The following is a 22,184-nucleotide window of genomic DNA, read 5'->3' as shown; positions in this document are numbered from 1 at the left end:
TGATATAAAAAGTCTCTACAATTCCTTACCACTTGAAATCTTTGAAGATTTAAAGGATGACTTTTGGGAAGAAAACTAGTTTTCAAAAAGTAATACTCTACTTCAGACCAAAGTTTCCACTGTGATTACAGTCTTGCTTCTGTGTTGTGCAAAACGGTTGTGGGCAAAGAAACTACAAAGTGTTTAGTACCTCCCTAATCTCAAACCAAGGCAAGTGAGGCCTAAAGATCGACAAGTGTACGTATGTCCTGCATTATGCGTTTCTATGCTCTGCCCCAGAGGAAGACAGACAGCAGGTGAGTTGAAATAAATTATACAAATTGAAAAATACCTTTATGATTTATATTCTCAACTATGTTATGAACACATTCTTCGCTACCAAGGCTATCTGAAGGACAGTCCAATTAATAAAGCTGTGAATTACAGTGTGGAGGCAGCTAATAAAATAGCTTGCTTCACTGTGGGGAATACCAGATTGTTGTTACAAATATACTGTGTCCATTCATCTAGAATCACATAGGAATAAAGGGACAATACCTGTCATCTGAGCAGTAAAAATGTCACATTGCCTTTTTCAGGTGACTTACAATTAATAAAAGACTCAGCTGAAATGCCTATAGCAAATTAATGTCCAAAAAGTTATCTACTCTTGCAATCCAGAATAATTTACATGTAAGACTTGCAGACTCATAGGTACTCGAGTACTAAAATTAAAGAACAGGAGCATGAAAGACAAGCAAGTGCACATAATACTGCCAAACTGTTCTTGAGGGACCATGGTGACAGTGCTCTTGCTGCCAGGAAAAAACAGAAAGATACAGGGTCTGATTTAATCCAGATTCTGTGATAACAGGGTCAGCTGAGTAGGACACAGGTTCAAGTAAGGACACAACTTTATTGGAATGACTTGACAAAAACAAGCAACTTACTCAAATGCATCTTCCTCCAGCCCACCTGAACTGTATATTGATACAGCCATGGCTGGCAAATAGTTTGTAAAAACACTGCAGTCTTTCAACTGCATCTTCACTAGACCACCATGTCTTGCAAAGAAAGCCTGAGTTCTGTGTTTGTTCTGAAGCCAAGAGAATGAATTCATTGTAAGCCTGACCCTTTTCCAGCACCCTGCTTTATCACTAGCTTTGTGCTGCACTTGGTTTTGGTTTTTTATATTAAAGCTGCACAGTCGGGCTGAAACAAGATTTATTCTTTGACAGAAAGGAATCTGAACATGAAATGCCTTAGGATCACATTCCTCGTTCTTGCTTTGTTTCAGGCTGTCTGCTTGTAGAAAAATAAATAAAAGATATAAGAAATACTGTGGCAAATCTTTTTTGTCTTTTACTCTATGTATTCTGTAGCAGCCTTGAACTCAGTTTTCAACAATGGACAACAAAGGTCTTTCAATATTGCCTGGTGTGACCCAAAATGACGTTGCTGCAGACAGCCAGCAGACAGCATGCCAGCGAGGATTTCAAAGTCAGCACTGCACTAGTCGGGCTTGGAAATACATATCTGATGTCAAGGACAAAGTCCTAACTTGAGTGAGATCTAAGTAGAAGGGGCAAAAATTTCTTTTTTCTGCAGCTATCCTTAAATTATAGGAGCTCCAGGGGAGGGAAAAACTATTCAACAGAAAAAGGAAAATCTACAGCCTTTGAGAGGTGTGAAACCCCAAGCTGGTCACTACTGTTGTCTTCTGGCTACTAGCAGCTTCTGTGAAATATGGTTGTGCTCTCTTGGGTGTTAAAACAGACAGGCACCTTCACAGCAAAAGTGGTAAGTTCAGAGGAGAAGCTAACATGGAATGACTATGAAGGCCCAATTGTTGACAATTAATTGAGACAACCCACCCTGGGTCAAAATTCAAGTAGGGCCAGAGGAGGGGTTATTCAGCTGCTGCTGACTGGATCTGGAAATGCCGTGTTTGCTTGGAACATGACTGAGCAGCACCTCAGTTTTAGATAGCCCTGTTCAAACACACATTTCACACACCTATTTGTGTAATTCAATTGCACTATTGCTAACGACCCATTAAACCCCCATTTGCTCCATTTATATCTCACTGTATTTTCCTAGAACAGTTGTCGCTCACCCCAGTAACTCCAGCCAACAGAGGCCTTCTATGCAGTAACTTCTCGGTACCTGTAACCTACTGGACAGAGGCACAAACCCCAGATCTGCCTCTCAGCATCCTGCCAGTTGCCGCTCGCAGAGGATTTGCTCATTTAGCTAATCCAGGAGGAATGTGCATCTCCAAGCTGTGTGATATGATATACCTGTAGGTAGATACACTGACTAGTTTTTGAACTTGTGCTTTATTTCTCTTTCCATCCTCTGCATACAACTGCAAAGTTTTCTACTGCATCTTAGAAACAGCCTAACAGATGGCTCCAGCTTTTACCTCCTCCTGACCAGCTGGTGTCCTGCGCTCCCCAGCAGCACCTCCCAGGAATGGGTCACTTTGAACAGATTCTTACCTTTTCCCTCAAAGAGAAAACATGGTGGGGTGGCTGGGTGTTTGGGCATCGACCACCAAGTGCTCTGGGCAGTCCATACATATGGAAAGTTCTGAAATCCTGGGGCTAGTGAATTCCCTGGGAAGTCTGCTACAGATTTAAAGAGCATTAGAATTTTGTCCCTGGCATTCACTATCACAAACCTATTCCATTCCTAATACAATCCATACATGTTTTCATGTTACAATTGCAAACTGAATTTCTGTAAAGCAGCATGGAAAAAAAATAAGGCATTATTTCTAAAAAGATCCTGAAAGCACCAAAACCAAGCATGGCTGGCAGTCCAGTCTGAAAGAAAAGGAAGAAAAAAGGCATTTAAACCATTTATGGTGGAAACAAACAACCATACGAAGCATCCCAGGGGCTGGGAATCTGTACAATTCAGTCTTTGTGAATTTCTAAGTAAAAATCCCTTACTGCAACAAAGATTTGGAGGAAAGCCTAGCTTATTCTTATCTACTGAATACAAAAAACCTCCCTGTACCCCTTGTGACTATCGCAGAGATTTTACTACACACTTAATAGGAGAAGCAAAATCATTCATCTGAAGAGTGATGCTTATTCTTCAGAGATGCATTTAGTATTTTTGAATGCCCAGAAGAGCTGGTTATGAATTTGATTTCTTTGTAGCAAAGAATGTGATTTAAACTGATGCCGACAGCCAGGATTTATCTGATTCTGGAAAAAAGTAAACTTCTGTTTTCAACACAGCACTGCAAAGATCTGACAACCTAAACACAGGAAAAGGCCAACCCCCCTGGCATCTGCACAAACTAGCCCCCAAAACAGTTACTTTATTCCCCTGTGGACACACTGTGCCCCCCAACCTCCACACAAATCTGCATTTGCACATGGCCGACACTTTTTGGCTGCTGTGGCAATTTGGAGGGATCAGGTAAAAGGCTTGTGGTCTGCAGTCAGGCTCCATTTACTGCCTGAGGCTCCTTCTGCACGCTTGCAGCATGAGGCAGTGCCACAGAGGGCACCTGGAAAATCTTTTGTTCAGTGCTCTTGAACACCACCTGCAGCTCTGGCTATCCCCTCCCAGAAAGAAGATAGCAGGATTAGACTGACATGGACAAAAACCACCCGTGATGACGATGAGTTGGTTCCTCATGGGGCGACACAAAACAGACTGGGGGAAGGAGCCGCTGGCGGGGGACCCGCACAGGGACCTCTACAACCATCAGCCATGGGAAAGGGGAGTGGCAAATGGTTTTACACCGCAGGAGATTTAAGAAGCATCAAATGAAGGCAAGCAGCAAGTTTAAAATAAACACGAAGAATTACTTCTTTAAATGGTATATAATTGCATGACGGAAATAATTGTGCAGGCTAGGAGTATTGCTCGGTACAAAAAAGAATGACACAGGTCAGGCAGAAAACATCCATTTAGGGGCTGTGAAGCATGCAGGTACTTCAGCAAACAAATTCCTTGAGCCAAGGATTGTGGGAAGGTGGAGGGGTTTCACATGGAAAGAGCCACTCAATGCATGCTCCATCTCTCATATTATCCCCAAGTATCCACTACTATGTAAGTACTACACAGAACCAAGTGCAACATACTTGCAATTTAAATCTGAATTTGTCATTATGAATTGCAGAGGGAAACAAAACCAACTACCACAAAGCAGCTGGAAAATAGAACACCAGTAAAATCAATGTCTGTCAGTAAACAAACAAAACAAAAAAAACCCACAGAAAAGCCCTTCAGACTGTTACTTCACATGTTGATCATGCAGCAGAGTTTTCTGATAATGCAAGCAGCTTATGAGAGCATTTGATGGCAGAAAACAAGAACAAGATGACCTTCACACGGGTGGCATTATGAAAGGATTAGGAATGAAATCACACCTACACAGCCCAAAAAGCAATTCAAAGCGGCAGGTACGTATCAACAATGCAACATTCAACCCAGCTTCAGGAAAGAAAACACTGCAGGCACAAGAGCTACGTCCAAAAAAAAAAGTGGCACTTCAACATCATATTTTGCTCTATACCCCCAGCATATGTATTTGAGCATGTAGAGCAAGCATACAGAACACTCTTTTTTGTTCCTTTACACACACTACAAAAAATTACCATGCAAATTAGAGACACAACAGTTGTTAACCATCAGAGTACAAGAAAGCAAACCAAAACCACCCTCTCTCCACTTCCCAGTCATCCTTATGAAGTGGTCCCAGCACATGCAGGAAAATTGCCACCATCCCTCATTCTGTAAGAAAAGACAATGCCTAACCAGAAGTTTCCACCAGGCTTCAGGAGAAAAGATGAAGAGTATCTAAATGATTGAAAAATTGGTTTTGTGATGTGTGGAACAGGCAACCCACACCCTTTTAATAAGATCTATAGACAATGCTGGCGCCTCGTGTTTCAGGGGCACATCATTGAATAAAGACTTATGAAAATGAACACAAACCTTGTGATTATTCCTGGGAGCATGACAGCACTGCTACAGGTAAACCCTTGGAGGACCATTTACAGAAGACATATAGATTGGTTGCTGCCAGGTTACATCCATGAACTCCAAGCGGGAGTATCCAGAATCCACTTGTGGTTCAAGTGTGACAAGGCATTCTCACTGCCTGGGAGAGAAGCGTTAGTGAGTCCGCGGGCAAAGGAGTCAGAGCGCTCTACACACCACAGATGGGCCTGGAGATGTGCATTCGCAGGAGGATGAGGCATGGCAGAAGTGGGGAGGGAGGTGATGATGATGATGGAGAGGAAGATGGCGGCGGTCATGCTAAATAAATACATAATGTAACTCTCATAGTCACAGCATATACAATTCATTCTTTTTTCCTGCCTAAGCTTTTGTAAAGATTAAGAGCTCAAGATCATATGGCTTCACCATGGCTGTGTAATATTTTACAGCTGTTTCACATGGTGGAAGTAATACCCTCTGCAACTAGGGTGTGTGTTTTGTCAGGGATGAGAATTTCTTGATCTTTTCTTTCAGGATTTTGAGAGGGTGGGTTGCAATGCTGTACTATTTGCTGACAGTTATCTTGATTCTGGACATATTTTAGAAGAGATGTGTAAAGTAAATTACTATTTTGAATCGTGCTATTTTGTTAATAGCTGCTATGCTGTTATTTACATAACTCCCACTAGTTCCATTTTCACAAAAGCTCTTCCAATGCTTTATGCAAATCTACTTTAGTATAATTTGCATGGGTCTTGAAATTTCCAGCTCTGTCATATTCCGCACAAAAAAATTTTGCATTATGGTTTTAAAGTGACAATAATCTCATTCTTATTTGTCTCATTAATGCTGTAGCATTATATTTAATGGAACTTCATTTATAAGGTTGGATTCAAACTGTCCGAACTATTTTAAGGTTGTATCACTATGGAAAGTCTTTACTTCACCTGATTAGAAGGAGCTATTTCTGAAATCTCTTTACTATAGGCTATGCATCCAGCATCCAGATCCTATTCCCCTGAAAATTACTGTGAGATTTTCAGACATCCTTTATTATGCAGGACCACATCCTATATTACTATCTTCTCTATCCCAAACACTGAATTCAATGTTTTCAAAGGCAGGTGTAGCCGGTCATCTGGGAGGTGCATGGCATACCCTGAGACATACAGAATACTCCACCTACAGTGAAGCCATATAAACTCGTAGCATTTTTCCATATAATTAACTTTGTCATAATATCAATTATATTCTGTGCTAACTGCAAGTAATTTATACATCAACAAAGGTGTTTTATCCACAGCCTTTAATTTAGGCAATTGCATTTACGTTTCTGATTCCAACCCTAGGCTTCACTGTTTTCTGAGTTGTTTACAAGTCAGCTGCAATATCCCTGGGCACTTAATGTTCCTGAGATTGTGACAGCACATGCAATTATAACACACATACATTTATGTAGTCAAATTTGGAAGCAAAAGGGCCTTTTAACTTCTCAAAGAGACGGCAGAGGAGGTTGCTTTTACAATACCACAGATTTGTGTGTTCTAGTTCTACCACCTCAACAAATAAGCATCAGCACAGCAGGCAACTGCAGCTCAGGTTTGAAGAACATGCTGTGGATATGCTTGTCCTAAGACAAAGAAATGCAAATCTGCACATTCTTGTGCCTTGCCCGGTAGCTCATACAACTTGAAATGAATACAGTGAAACAACTTAAAGAGTTCTTTCAAAATATAAACCCAATTTATACATCATTATTATCTTTATTCCACAGGACATACATGGGATAAGACATTCTGATCTCATCACTGAAAATTCAGTGAGTTGTAAAGGTATTTTGTGAAAGGGGAAAAGATAATAAATAAACAGTGAGTGAGATCTAGCCAGGAGCATCTCAGCCCAGGCAGATACAACAGCCTATCGGCTGCAGTGCCTCCAGGCAAGAGGGGACCTACTAGTCTGGCCTTCCTCCTGCAGCTGGGCAGCCTGCCCTGCCATGCCATGCCATGCCACTGCCCTGTACACAGTGCTGCTTGGCAGCCACGAACGCCACTCCTTGGACCAGAGGTGCCACAACGAAGAGAGCCTCCATCTTTAGTCTGAGCATTAGGACATGCTGCAGAGAGTGCAAAGACCATGCTCTGTGACCTGCCACCACACCATGGGGCTGAGGAGGGGGGTCAGTCCAGGGCAGCAGAAGATACAAATCTCACAGGCAATCATCCAAACTCTCCTCATGCTCCTTCCCAAATGGAGCCTCCTTCCTCTTCCTAGAGCCACAAGACTCATCCTCACACTGGGGTTCGAAGTGCCCTTTGGGCAAAGCTATCTGCTTTCCACCAGGCATGGGAGCTATGGGGCTGCACTCTGAAAGCCATTATTGCCGTTTCACTTTTCTAAGAACCAGGCACAGCACATTACACAGATGTTAGGACTGAAAAAATATCTAATACCTAGAAGTCTTTGGAAGCACCCACCCATCTTCATTGAATACAGGTCAATGACAAGACTGGACAAAGGTTAGCAACTTAAACTGTAAGCCAAACAGTACCTATCTTAGGCAAGTAAGTTATCTAATTTGTACAAATACTGCATCTTCATACTTTTGCAGTATAGGTTAGCCTTGAAATAAAGCTTACATAGATTTGAAACGTGTGCATAATATAATGTTCTATAAGTCCTCACAGGACAAAAAGCAACTGTCACAAAATGAAGCAATTAGCACCAACTCACAAAGGGCAGACTCTCATTACACTGAAGAGAGAGACAGAAGCTGTTCCTTGAGGAGACTAAAACACCCAGCATTTCTCCTTGCCAGGAACATAAATTGGTTCTCAGAGTGCTCTGCAGGATATAACAACATCAGAAAAATCTCTGTGGAAGCACCTAACTTGTCAAAGGCAAGCTGGAAACTAGGCAAAAGAGAAATCTTTCATCATCATAACCAAAGGAGAATCAAGTTTTTGCCTTTCAACTCACACATAACTCAAGTATTTTGAATAGTAAGTATAATTTCAGTGAAATGTGCAGAAAATGTATAGACTGTATAAAATGAACCTTATATTGGTTGGCTTTTTTGACTATTATTTGACATATACGCCACATCCTCCACTGAAAACACGTTCATTCAAGCCACTTTTTCTTAAGGGAGTTTCACTGGGCACTAGCCATACAGGTTTGAAAAAGTGCTTGTCTTCTCCTTTTTGCATTTCTGATTCATAAATCAGGTTAGCCAAGCCTCTAGCAGATGGGAGAGAAACATCTTCAAAGATCCAGGAATATTTTGTACTTAAACAAGACAAAATTATCCTCCTACCCGGTTAGCAGGAGACCCTCCTGCTCTAAGTATTCAGCTCTGACTAACCCTGACACCCTGACCAGCTTTCTCTTTTCACCTGGGGTCAGTAACATGGCAAAGCAGTTACTGGCATTTCCCCTTGAGCTCCAAGAACAGCCCAGAGGGCTGACTGGGGATGCCAGCCCATACTCTATTCACTCGGATGCTGCAGCCACAGCAGATAGAGATCCAGAGCCTTGTTAAGGTCCCATCAGATGCAATTAGAAAATGGGAAGTCTGTTAATTGCACGTATTGAGAAAACACTATCTCGAGCATGAATGTTTTCATGTCTTGTCATCTCGAAAAGTAAGCAACGCCACTTGATAAGCTGATTAATAACAGGTTGTACTCAGAGAATCTATATATAAAGGATAAACGTACATCTGAACAGATAGGTTGTGAAATAGTGCCTACTTATTTAAAAACAAACGGAAAACCCACACAACTATTTTGTTTCTCAGTTCTGTGGTAGTAGGAGGAAAATTTTTAACAACTTTTTACTTTGTGCCCACAAGAGTGTAAAGGTTGTAAAGACATTTCTTTACATCTTCACCCTCTGAGTCCAGCCCACAAGCACTGATGATACACTGCCTTGGTTGCAGAAGGGACCATGCACTGGGGCAAGCTCTGTTGGACAGAGCAGCAGGAGCCACAAGAGACACAGGAGCTGCAAGAGCAAGAACCAGGGCATGAGCATCCCCAAAAGAGAATGAAGTGGCTCAGGCAAGCACAGAGATTATGTTCGACCTGAACCCAAGCAAACATATTCTGGGGACAACAAACTATGGTAAAAAAAGGAAAAAGAAAACCCTTCAAGAACGTGAAAATTTTTTATATTATGAGAATGTTTGAGATTTCAACAGTAATTTGAAACTAACTGTGGGGACAGAAAATAAACATGACATGATCGCAGTGAAAGTTCCCACTCTCAGTAAATTCTAGGCCTGCAGAGCTGTAAGCAGGAGGCACTGCTGGTATCTATCCTACACTAAGCATATATTTTTTATTTGGATATTGGTTCACAATGGACAAAGCCTATGAACTTCATCAGGGTCATGAAGGCTCTCTTCATTCCCATCAGTGCAGTTTTCTCCTTGTCTTAGCTTTTGTTTCAGCCAATTTCTCATTTCAAGTTTCCTTATAAATGAGATTCCCTCTTGCCCCTTACGATGACTGAGTCTTTTCAGGTCCTCCCCTGTAATCCTGTTTTCTGCTCCCATTGTCAAGACACTGTGCTCTGATGACTCAATGATCAAAGCATATCTCTGGCTGCTGGAAGCCACCAGAAATTTAGATAGCAGATTTCCACTATTTTAAAATATTTGTCTTTATTAAAAGTGTCACCATTCATTTTGATTTCTCCCATTTACTGAATGTAAAGGCACTTCTAGACTACACAAAATGTTGCCACCACCAGATCTCTTGCTGGGCAAGGCAGCAAGTGCCCTGAACACCGTGCCTGCGCACAGTGCCAGGACTGCAGGCTGCTGGGGAGGCACAGGTGGCCCTGTGGCCTGAGTTTCAAGCAGACAGGGTGGGAGTTCCACTTACAACTGTGACAGACAAAATACATACGTAGTCCAGTACTTACATAGTTCAGTTTTATATAAAGATGTAGGACTCTAAAAATGTATGTTTAAAAAGATTTACATGGTTTTTTAATATTTAAATAACAAAAGATATTTTTCAGTCTTTCCTACCATAAAAATATATACCCTGTTTCTACACCACATAACAAAACTTTAACATTAGGAAAGGAAATTGCCTAAGAAAGGAAGGGATTCTCTTATTTTATATCCATAGCAATGATATCAATAAATATTGAAGAAGTTTTTTAAAATACAGCAAACATCCTTTTGTTAGGTACAGACTGAAGGCTTCATTTTTAAGTTGTGTGTTTAACAAACCCACCTTGACATCAAGTACTGCAGTTATCAAGTTTGTCAGTATTTTCTCAGAAGCTGAACTTTCTTCTGACAAGCGTTGCCAGTCAATTAAATTGAGAGCAGCACGATGAGGTGTATTACTGCTCAGTCTTTAATAAACCAGCTGTGTATTTCTGAGTCTCTCCCAGCTTTCTGACAGGGGCCCTGATTCAGCAGTGTCCTTAGGTCCCTGCCTGACATTGAGACCACCAGCAAGATGGCTCAGCTGCCTCCATCCTGGGAAGGAGGTGACCATTAATGCACAGCACGGCTTATCAACAGATACCATCCAACTTTTTTTTTTTACATGTGCAATGTAAACCTCTAGCTATCAAACTGAATGACAATAGTAAAAAGAAAGATCAGATTTGCAGGACTTAAGGTACCTGGACTCTTTTCAGCATCCTAGTATGGCAGAACCATATTTCTTGAACCAGCTGTGGAGACAGGTCACAGCTTGCCAAGGACCAGTCAGCTCCATAGGCACATGCACATGTTGAGATTCGAGAGGAGACAGCTAGCATCCTTCTGTAGAGTTATCTACCAAGCCATAAAAACACTTAAATATCAAACCTCTTAATTTATGTTGCAGAGCATCTAGAAGCCTTGTAAAAAACTGCATTAATAAACATGAAGTAGTTGATGCCTGAGAGGCAACCAAGTGCCCAGGATGATACAAGCCTGTTCAGATTCTCGCCTTAAGGCTCAGCTCCTGGTAAGCAAGACATTCCTGCACAACACCAAAGCAAAACAATCCCTCTCAGCTTTTTCCTCACTTTCTTTCAGGATGCATCTTGCACCTGTGCTCCTGTGCTAGAACAAACTCTCTTGGGTCAGCGGTGTTTGAGCTGTTGTGTCGCCAGTAATGGCAATCTCTGTCATGGGCATGAGGAGGTTTTTTGGTTCTGTGGCTCCTGGCTCTGCACATTGCAGTAAGCATAGGTGTTTAAGTCTTTCGTTCTCAGAGATGTACAGATGAGCTGCTTGACTTTTAGAGACAATTACCACTACAACCTTGGTGGATTGAGCAGGGAGGAACATGCTCCCACCAAGAAGTTAAGAGAAGATAGCAAGAAGGGCAGTCCTCACAAACACTGCAATGACATCGCAACAGCATGAAAGAGATCATTAAGTTTTATCCACAGATTGGATATCTTCTTAACCTTTCAGCTGCAGTTGTGGGGGAGACACTGGGTAAGAGAAAGGAAAACCAAGAAGGCAGGGAAAGACTAGCAGCACTCCCGGGCAGCCACCTACGCTTCTGCGGTGGCAGTAATGGCTGTCAGCCTCTGCTGCTCGGGCTGCCGCTCGCGCCCGAGTATGCTATGAAGAGCCTCACCACCGCTTATTTCTTTCTTTCTGCAGGTGGGACTTATAAGCAGCACATACTGAGACTGAAGAAGACAACCTAAAACCATAATTCAGTTTCATGCTGAAGTAAAGACATGTCCTCACCAGCAGAAAAGGATGACCTTTCCCTTGAACCACCATTTAGATTTATGCCTGTGACAAGTAACGATCTTTTCCTAATTTTTTTTTTCACTCATAATGACACAAAATAGAGTTGGACAAACATAGGAACAAGAGACTGTAGAACACAGCTGCCCTGCAGGGTTTTTTATTATTATTTTTAAATCAATAAGCCCAGAGAGCAGAATTGCTATAAGCACTGCAGCTACATCCACTACCAGACTCTGGCAATCTATAGGCATCATAGTAAATGATATTATTTAAAGAAGAATCCAATAAAAAAGCATTATACTGTGGCTTTCCAAAGCACAGTGAGGCTTTTTTCCACCCTTAGTCCAGAATAAAGAGCACCTCAAGGCTGGTCTGGCATTGCCAGGCTAAGATCCCCATGATCAGACATAAGTCTCAACAGGCAGCTGAACAGACATGGTACAGGAGACGAGGAGCTGGTGTCTGACAGTATGAAAAAGAGAAGCCAAGGAGAGATTTAAACACAGCTGGAAGTGATCAAAACCATAGCCCAGAAGACAAATGAGGCCACAGCATGTTAAATGAGGCAAGTGAGTTTGGAAACATTTATGTATTTAGCTTCCTAACTAGAGCTCAGCTCCAAGGCAGAACTGTTAAACAACCACCTGATCAGAATTTGTAAGAAAGCAGCATGCAAGCTGAAACATGGAAGCTGCATTTAGATGCACATTCAATAAAACTGTCAAGATTTTAGAAGTCCTACCATATAAATCAGAGGCTTTTCGTCTAAATGCAAAACAAGAATCAGTAAATCACATTTTGTTTTCGGGAAGTATTGGCAGGATTTCAAGATGTATTTAACTAATCTCACACTGTGTGGTTTTTTCCTTGGCTAATCCTCTATGAAAAGTAACTATTAGGAAATCAAAATATTATGGCTAAGCCTTGCTAATTGCTCTTATGAACAGAAAATTAAAACCTCGCACTCACACGTGAAAAAACGTGAGGAATAGAAAGAATTTAGGAACATAAATCAACAGAAAAAAATTAAGAGACTGGATCCTATTCCCATCAAGTACTTCAATAGCCCTTTGCATTTATCTATATTTAGTTCAAATCCCAGTAAATCTGGGGGTAACTTTTCACCTTATTAGTAGCCTGCAAAAACACCTATTAAAACCTGTGTAAGTCTTTACAGCAAACTCAAAAGAATAGAAAAGGGAAAAGGCAGCAGAGTTCCTCACCCTCCTGCCCATCGAAACTGGACACAGGCACTGCTTGGCACCTGCGTTCACTGGGCACAGATGGGAAAGGGCCAACAGGCACACCATGCTCCTGCCTGTTGCAGTGGTGTACGAATGGCTCGTTCCCAGTGTGCCAGGCAGGGTCCTCTCCTTGAAACCCTGGCAGCATAAATACCTGTGCCAAGCTCCTTCAGCACAGAGCTTGAAAGCTCCAGTGTTTCATGCAGTCAAGATTTCCACTTTCAGAATAGTTTAGGCTCAAAAAATAAACTTTCCACCAAAGTCAAAACCTAGAAGAAGTCAAGCTTTGGAGTGGGAAATTCTTATGCTTTTCAAATTTTGCCTAAAATAATACTTTCCTCTAGAAAAATGCATGGGTTTGGTAAATGAAATCCAGACTGAACTGACTTAGTTTGGCTGTAAGATTAATGCCAGGTTTGTATTTTTATAGACATATTTTAGAGCAGCACAAAGATTCATTTGGAGACACCTAAAATCAGGCAGAAAGCTTGTTCCTACTCTTCAACAGGAATATGAATTACATACACCAGTCCAGTGTCTGTCTTGGTACTGCTCAGTACAGTGACCTCCTGCAGATGGAGTCCCACAGCTTTTCCAAGATAATTTGGTGCCCAAATGACATATATTTAGAACATTGTAGTACTCAATTTATGTGAACAAAATACAGAGTTCCTTGACCTTCCATTCCATTTACTGTGCAGTATATATTGCAGAAAAAAATCGGCTTGGAATTCAGTAATTCATAAAAGTACACATATTCTGAGAATATAAAGCTTTTAATGTTACTATGGTAGAAATTAGTCATCTGCTCCTATAAAAAAAATAGGACATGTAACATACAAGTGGAGACAGGGTAGACACAGTATTGTATGTATGAGAACTAACCTCCTCATCTGTGCTGCAGCTACTGCATTTCATCTTTACAGAGTGCTGAGAAATCAAGAAGTTATATAACTTAGTAAAAAGCTGATAGGGCCAGTGACATTTTAAATCCCACTGTGTGAAAATCAATTACAAGATGTGAAAAGAAAAAAAGCCTCTTCAGGAACCAAAATCTCCATCCCATAATATATCCCTATATATATGTATATTTTTAAATAAGAATGAGCAATAAAACTTTAAAGAAAAAGAGAGTGTGGGAGGGAAGTGGAAGGACAGGCAGAGCAGAGAAGGAACAGAATAATCACAGATCATTTCAGGATGCTGTTACAATGAAGTAAAAAGACAAGTCATTTTGATGACATCGTTTTGCTTCTGCTTATGGTAGACAGTAAATAGGTAAAATAATAGTGACTTACAACATGGAGCTTAATTGGAATCAGAAAGCCAAACAATTTTTGTATATTTTTGTAGGAAAGTATCTGCTTTTTTAACCTGGACACACAACACAGTCCTACTTAGATCAGCCTGCACTTTTCTAAGGGAAAACAGTCCCATCAAAAAAATTTAAAGCTATCTTTGATTGGAGGCAGGTTAGGCCAAGTCAACAAATCTATTTTATTTTCCAATTGTCTCAGCAAGGAAAACCAAATGAGACTATTATACTGGCTCAGGAGCCATAAAAGAATCTCTACAATCCACAAAAATTGATCTTTTTTTAATCCCTGCATTGCCCAATCTCACTTTTTATCCATTCAAACATAGGCCACCTGGAAAAAAAGATCTGGTAATTCTCATTTGATTCATTTACAAGTGGAGTGAACTTTCAGACAAGGAAAGCAAAAGAAGACATTTTCTGTAAAATGGGTATAATGGAATAAAAAGGACTAAATGCATGCAAAGAACATGAAAAGAAAATTCACTGAACCAAAGCCAAATTAAAATGACAGCATTGCACAATCAGGAATTCAGAGTGGCTGACACATTTTACGTGAACAAAATTACTGGATAAAATCATAGAATCACAGAACCATAGAATGGTTTGGGTTAGAAGGGACTTTCAAAGATCATTTAGTTCAACACCCCCGCCATGGGCAGGGAAATCTTTAATTAGATCAGGTTGCTCAAAGCCCCATCCAACCTGACCTTTAACACTTCCAGGGATGGGGCATCCACAACCTCTCTGGGCAACCTGTCCCAGTATCTCACCATCCTCATCATAAAAAATTTCTTCCTTATGTCCAACCTAAACCCCCCTCTTCCAGTTTAAAACCATTGCCCCTTGTCCTGTCACTACAGACCTTGGTAAAAAGACTCTCTCCATCTTTCTTATAAGCCCCCTTTATAAATTGAAAGGCTCCAGTAAGGTCTCCTCAGAGCCTTCTCTTCTCCAGGCAGAACAACCCCAACTCTCTCAGCCTGTCTTCACAGGAGGGGTGTTCCAGCACTCTGACCATTTTCGTGGCCCTCCTCTCGACCTGCTCTAACAGGTCCATGTGTAGTACTGGGGACCCAAGTTGCATCGGTTGCACCTCTTCTATGGTCTAATCAAGCTTAAATTCCTCCCAACACAAACAATTTCAACAGGGAAGGGAAGTACCAAACGGAGAAAAAACTAAAATCAAGAGGGAGCTTGTGAAGCTGCAAGTTACAGAGTTGAATCTGTTCAGATCAGCTGTCTGTGTTGCAAGGACTTTCAAGGAGGCACTTCTGGACTTGGGTAGCAAAAGTCTGCCTGTGTGCCTTTTTGGGGGTAGGAGAAGGGTCTGCCTCTATGTAACATGGTCAAGGTTAAATGCATTGTTCACATCAAAAATTGATCTCTGGCTCCAGTGAATCACCAAACTGCTTTATAAATGGGGAAACTACATCTCTCCCAGCACCTTTTAAAAGCAAGTACCAGACACTGTGTTTTTGTGAGGCGTTGCTGCCCGTCCATTAAGCAGCTACTGAAGATGCCCAGCAGACCAAGGTCTTCACATGCTTAGGCACAGAACTCTGTCTGGTTCTAGTCCTGTTAGTAAAGGTGAGAGCTGCACAACCACATAGAGACAAAAGGCACCACTGTCCATACCCAGAGAAGGAAAATTCTGCATTGAGGATAATGCCAAGAGTTGAAACTCTTGCTTGATAATCAGCATCAGCAAACTACAAGCATTTTGGTCAGCTGGTCTGTTACAAAATCAAGGCTGAGACTTGAGCACAGCAAGCTGGAGAAACACGTACCTGCCCTAGCTGCACAATGCTGTCCCACAGGAAATAAAGAGCAGTTTCATTTACCAATAATCTTTGCGTGATCAGGTCAGCTGCCAGCTGAATCTGGAATCTGCTAAACTTGCTTTCACAAGAGCATTTTTTACCTCCAGCATTATATTTAATATAGTTTAGGAGCATAAAGATAAAGGAATGTTCACCGCATTTTGTTCAGCCATTTCAGGATTTCCCCACCACTGAAGCAGCAGCAGCAGAATTTTAATGACCAGGAAACTGCAGCAGTGCCATAAGAGAAAATTCTAATGCAGCAGATCACTATTTCTATGGGTTTCCTTCACTGTAACTAACTCTGATCTTCTAAATCTGCTACAGTGCCAGTACAGATTTCTTTAACATACAGCTTCCAGCAGAGATTAATTAAAAACAAAATGAACAAACAAAAGGCTTGAGAACTTCTTATTCAAGTTCTATAGTTACAATACCTGGGAAAGATCTAACCAAAAATAGAATTCCCAAATAGCTCCCACTGCCATCTGATGCTATGATTTCTTTCTTTACTTCCTTCTTTTTAACTAAAATGCTCTTGCATTTTAAAATAGCCACATGTTCACTGTACCTTCCTGCCAAAGATGCCTTCTGGGTAGCAATTAAATGTATAATTGAGATCTTCAAGACATTAGAAGGCAAATTCAGTGTCTTTTTGAATGGCTACAGGGAATGAGATAACACAAATCAATTTTACTCCAAGACACACTTTTGCACACATGCATTCAATATGCGTGGCACGACCCCTCGTAAAACTGAGGGGCTTCTTCCACAAATAACGCTTCCAAGTTTTCAGAGAAGAGATTTTCAAAGCTTTAAGATGAAGCTCACAATTGTACCGTGGATGAGTTCATCAGTCAAATGTTAAGATTTTAAACTTTTTACTGATGGTAGATATTTGAGGCTAGATTTGTAGACAGCCATGTTGGTCCAAAGAAGACTTGACTTTCTCCTCTCATTTGGTTCACTGGTCATTAGTGGAGCTGAACTGAGTGTCCTTTGTGACTCATTCCCCCATTTACAACTTAAGGCTTCTCACAGGAGACTGACAGGAAGCACTTTATCCATATTGCTACCTTCTTACAGTTGATACTCTCATTTATTCATCAGCGCTTTACTTCACCACTCACACAGAGAACAGATTATTTAGTCACTCACCACTGCTCAAAGAAGAGTCATTGATAAAACTGTGTCTCACTGGGGGTGACAAAGCTAAAAATTCAAGGTGCTGCTTCCAGCTGTTGTCAGAGCACTGCAGAATTGCAAAAACCAACAATCCTGCCTTTTATCACTTCTTCCTATCACTAAATGCCTAACAAGTTTCCAAACAAAGACAATATTAACTCCCTACAGCTTTCATCTCCCTATCTTCACATCCATACAAACGACCCATGATTCAGGATTTGAAATTAAGCTCAGCAGACAGTAAGTGCTGTCTTTCATCTGGCCAACCCAGTAAAACCACAGCAAGTCTCCTGCTTCCTATGCTTAGCTGACTTCTGATTCCTCTTCCTCCTCCTCCTCCCATCAAGCAGACAGCACTACTCCAAAGATGCCCCCCATCTTGATCTCCTTGTTTCTCTCTAATACTTCTCCATTCATATTCCTCCACCTCCTCCATGATTACAGAACTAAAGAAGCACATAAGAGAAAGTCAGATAAGAAAATTCATGGAACTGAGCTATGCCACTTCAATACCATTTTTACATGGACTCTTCTCTGTCAGAGGGATTTTTCTTTTTAAAGAAGAAAAGACAGAGAGGGAAATAATATAGGCAATCAGATTTTGGAAAGCTTCCAAAAGCAGAAATGTCAGAACTACTGCAGATGTAGTAGCCTGTGCATTTCAATCAAGAATACAAATAATGGCCACAAAATCCATTTAAACTGGCTGCACACAACACTCCGATAAGAAATCACTTCCTTTTTGTTTCTTAGGCCTTTATCCTGGCAGCAGCTTGAAATTATCACTCCTTGACAGAGGCCTTCACTCAGGAGGGCAGGGCTCTATCATAAAAGATGTGCCCAACAGAGCTGAGACATCCCTGCCTTGTCATTTCAACTTCTCTCCCTCTTGCTCTAGTAGACTCCTCTCCCACCCCAAAAGTCCATTCTGGGAGTCCCATGCCTTCTGCATCCTCAGTTCCTCCCCCCTCCTCTTGCTTTCCCCCCTCCCTTTCTTATTCCTTCTCTTGGGAGACAATGAACTGCAGGACATGGATACCCATTTAGTCCCTCTTGAGATTTAGGGCTCCTTCTTCCTTTAGGAGTGTTTTTCTGGTTGCACCCCTGATAGTCCATATTAAAGTACCCCTACCTGCATCCACTCTGTTCTGCTGGAGCAACAAGAGGAAAAGAGAGACAGGGTGCCATCAGTATGGAAGGCAAAGCAGGACCCAATGAACAGATTAAATCTTTTCTGGAAATCGAGGTGTTACACACACATGCAAAAAGTAAGAAATTATTGATGTCTGTACACTGTAGTTTCTGGTGTATGACCACCTTATTCAGGCTACTGGAAAAATTAGGACAGAGAAAAACAAGTCTGTATGGGACAGACTTTCCATTGCCATTTTGAAAGATTTACAATTATACAGGGAAATCCCAAAAGTGGACAATTGTTGTACAGCAACAGAATACAAGAGACACAGTTAATAAGGCAGTGCCCTCTCATTCCTCCCACTTCCCTCCCCAGACCTCCTAAGGGTGGAGCCAAAGAAACGTCCCCATGATTTCAGCCTGGAAGATGCTGTGCTTGGTGCTGGTCCAAGGCCCAGTGAAGTATCAGTCCCGCAAGCCCCTCACTGCAGCATACCCCTGGGCTCTCTAGATCCCCAAAGAGGTCAACACAGACACCTGGCTGCACGTAGCATCTTACATGATCATTGCCTATTTGTTTTTTTTTTCTTGTTCGTTTTTTCCCCACAAATGGCTTTAAAACAAAAGGTATCCCCTCTGCTAATGTAATAATGTGCACGTGTCTTTATAAGCCAATTGGAATTCTTTTACCCCTTAGCCTGCTTATGAGAAAATGAGAGAGCTTTAATACCAAAGCATAAAGTTAGAAGCACCTTTGTCAGTCAGGATGCTGTCACCAGTCTTAAAGCAAAAAGCCCACTCCATTCAGAAACTGTGGGTACTTTCAGGTACCACATACCAAAAGGAAAACCTGTTTTAAATATATCCCTGTGCTTAGCAAAACAAGGCCTGCATCAAGAAATGACAGCAGCTTTCAAAAATAATTTCTCTGTGGAGTCACTCTAATACCAGGACCCCTCAGCAAAAGCAATCTATTTTCTAAGTGACTTTCTCAGCAACCACTTGCCATGACACTGACGTCAGCCATCTCTCAGGTCAGGGCTTGTCTCTCGTAATGAGAATTTATCTCTTGTCACTCCAGAATTATTGGTTTCTTCACAATTGCCAAATCAGGAGAGTGTTTAATCAGTGCTATGATCTAAAATGCCTGCTTCCTATAAAACTGTATGTTTTAGGAATGTGTACCAATTCAGCTCTGAAATTGATAGAAAAGAAGGCTGAACGTTTCCTCCAAGTATCTTGACCTTCCTCTACCTTGTGAACCAAGATTATCAAAGAGGCCATGTTGCCACTGCCATAGCCAACTTCCTTCATCAAAGCTGTTAAGCTCATTAAGGAACTACATCAAGGGTTTGGTTCTGTTTTCTTTTACCCCTAGATATTCTGTGGAGGAGGAACGCCTTAAGTAACTGCTTTTCCCTAACTCTCATCCCATCTTCTGTCCCTCCTATCAAATAGACTCACGGGACAGGCTGGAAAGACAACTCTTGGAGCCAGTTGCCTTCCCTCACCACAAGCCATCTCACTTCTACTTCAGTGACTCATCTAGGGCAATCACATAAATAGGAATTCTCCAGCTTTTCTGCAAGTCACATTTTATTTTTCATGCTCTTCATTTTCACCAGCAGTTGAGTGTGCTAGCTAGCTCTTAGAGCCAGCTTGACACATGAGATATGAGAAGATAGAGAACCACAAAACTTATCAGGGATAACAGGCTTGCAAAACTGCAGTTTGAAAGAAACCTTGCCAAAGAGGTCACTGCCTTATAGACCCCATGAATCACACTTCGCAGTTTTAGAGAACAATAGGGGTTTAATCCTGTTGGAAACTGGGGAACAGCAGTATGTCTCTTTTTCTGATCATAGGTAGGTTAGAAACACTGAAGGTCATTTCTGAAAGGAGGCATACATCCCTAATTTCCCAGAAGAAAATCAGTTTGAGAAATAAACAACTTCTCATGTTGACTTTAACTATAAATAGCACAGGGAGGCAAAGCAATACCAGGGCTATTAGTGAGCATCTCTGAAGTTCAGAAAGCAGGTGGCTAAAAGTCACTTTTAGAAACAGATAGGCAATTTATTCCCATTTAGCTGTCATTTACAGGAAGAGGGAATATAAAAGTATGAACTAATTTGGTTATTTACCCCATAAAATGATGAATCACTGACAACACCTAAACTTGTTATGTTTAACATCATGTAAGAGTGATCCATCCTTGTGACAACTGTCTTTTAAAACAAAATTTCAAAAAAAAAAAAAAAGAGGCATTTATGTTTCTATTTGATTCCCAGCTCCTGTAATAAAACTAATGTTCCAAAGGCTGTAACAGTAAAATTCAGTGATGATTTTAATTGTTTTGGCCTCTTACCTGCATCTTGAAATAAAGGTTTCAGTTGGGAACAGGCTGACTCCTAGTCTAAATCTTCCTTCTAGAAAAGGCATCTAAGGGACATATATTGTATTTCAACAGACTTTTAAAAGGTGGAATGTAAATTTAGGAACTGATATCACTGATGAGCTTAGGTTTCACCATTTTCCTTTACTAAAACAGCATTGATCCTTAAGTTCACCTTAAAAACAAACCAAACCACATTATGCAGCCCATGGTGTTAATATCTATGCTATTATAAAAGATTATTAATGCAGTTTTGTTCTTCTCTAATGGTTTCTTTCTTCCTGTCCTTTCAAGGAGAATACATGGACAGCCGTATAACTAATACAGGCCCTGTCCATTGCTCTTCTTCACTTCCACCTCAAAATCCGTCAAATCAAATTTCTCCATCTTGCAATTTATTAAATAAGTGCATCATCAGAAAGGCTCGTTTCCTAAAGTGAGTTGCTAACATCCTTCTTTGTATTACACAAAGGACTTTACAAAAAAGTATCCAAATGAGAAATAGCTATCAATTAAAAAAAAAAAAAAAAAGAAAGAAAAGATTAGACCTCTCATACTACAATATTTTCAGCTTGGTGTTTTCTAAGAAACTATATGTACAGCACCACCTGCAAACCCAACACTAAATTGCTGGGTGTCCTCTCTAGAAAAAAGGTCTCATCATAATTTCTCTTGTTCCCTCATAATGTAAAAGGTACAGGAGGGTATAGACATTAAAGCACATGGTCCAACTGAAAGAATACACTCAGGCAGAAATTAATGTCTAGAAATGTGGAGCAGAAAAATTTCCATTCTCTGTAAAATTTACTGATGAATGCAGACACATCAGCAAACTGATACAGCAATCACCTCTTTCCAGTAATTTAGGCAGTGCTTAAACTCAGCTTCCCACTTGGGAACTTTTTGCATCACTGGTCAGAATCCTCCCAGCTGAAAAGCTACAGGTTCACTTCTCCATACTTGCCACTAATCCTTCACATCTCCCTACTCCCCTACACCCACCAAGTGGGTGGAACACCTTTCTTTGAAATATGCAGCGAGCCCATTGTGCTCAATTCCAGATGTTCCAGCTGCAGGAACTTGTGTGCTAGGAAATTAGATAGCATTTTAAAAGTTAAGAAGCACAAATAAGCAAATAAGAGAAAAAGGGATGTGTTGTGATATTCAGGGCATGGGCATCCAATTAATTTTGTCTTAGTAACAGTTTTAGCATCAACCTATCAGGAAAATGAGTGTACATACTGTATCCACACTGCTTTGGAAAGTAAAGCTTTATCAAGTATACCAGCTCAGTAGGTATTTTCCAGCTTCAGTAGATAAAAAGTGGTTACACAGTGAAGTACAATATTTATTCTCTCATTATTTACATTGATGTGTTTCCTGTGCATTCAGGAAGAACATTTAGAATCAGACCACT

The 22,184-nt window shown here is 40.9% G+C and overlaps 1 protein-coding gene across 7 annotated transcripts in view; it reads right to left on the bottom strand.

Annotated features, from left to right (window-relative positions):
* OXR1 (oxidation resistance 1) overlaps positions 1 to 22,184 on the bottom strand; it is a 305,008-nt gene that overhangs the window by 151,425 nt on the left and 131,399 nt on the right. The window contains exon 2 of one of the 7 annotated variants that reach the window (XM_052786767.1): positions 4,942 to 5,107. The exons of 5 other annotated variants lie outside the window; for them this stretch is intronic. In XM_052786767.1, coding sequence (XP_052642727.1) covers positions 4,942 to 5,000 — 59 coding nt within the window. In that variant the 5' untranslated portion in view covers positions 5,001 to 5,107. The remainder of the gene's footprint in view (positions 1 to 4,941; positions 5,108 to 22,184) is intronic. One more of the 7 variants, XM_052786768.1, reaches the window with a different exon arrangement.

This window comes from Harpia harpyja, chromosome 5 (genome assembly GCF_026419915.1).
Source record: "Harpia harpyja isolate bHarHar1 chromosome 5, bHarHar1 primary haplotype, whole genome shotgun sequence".
Taxonomy (NCBI): domain Eukaryota; kingdom Metazoa; phylum Chordata; class Aves; order Accipitriformes; family Accipitridae; genus Harpia; species Harpia harpyja.
This window is presented reverse-complemented; position numbering and strand designations above follow the sequence as displayed.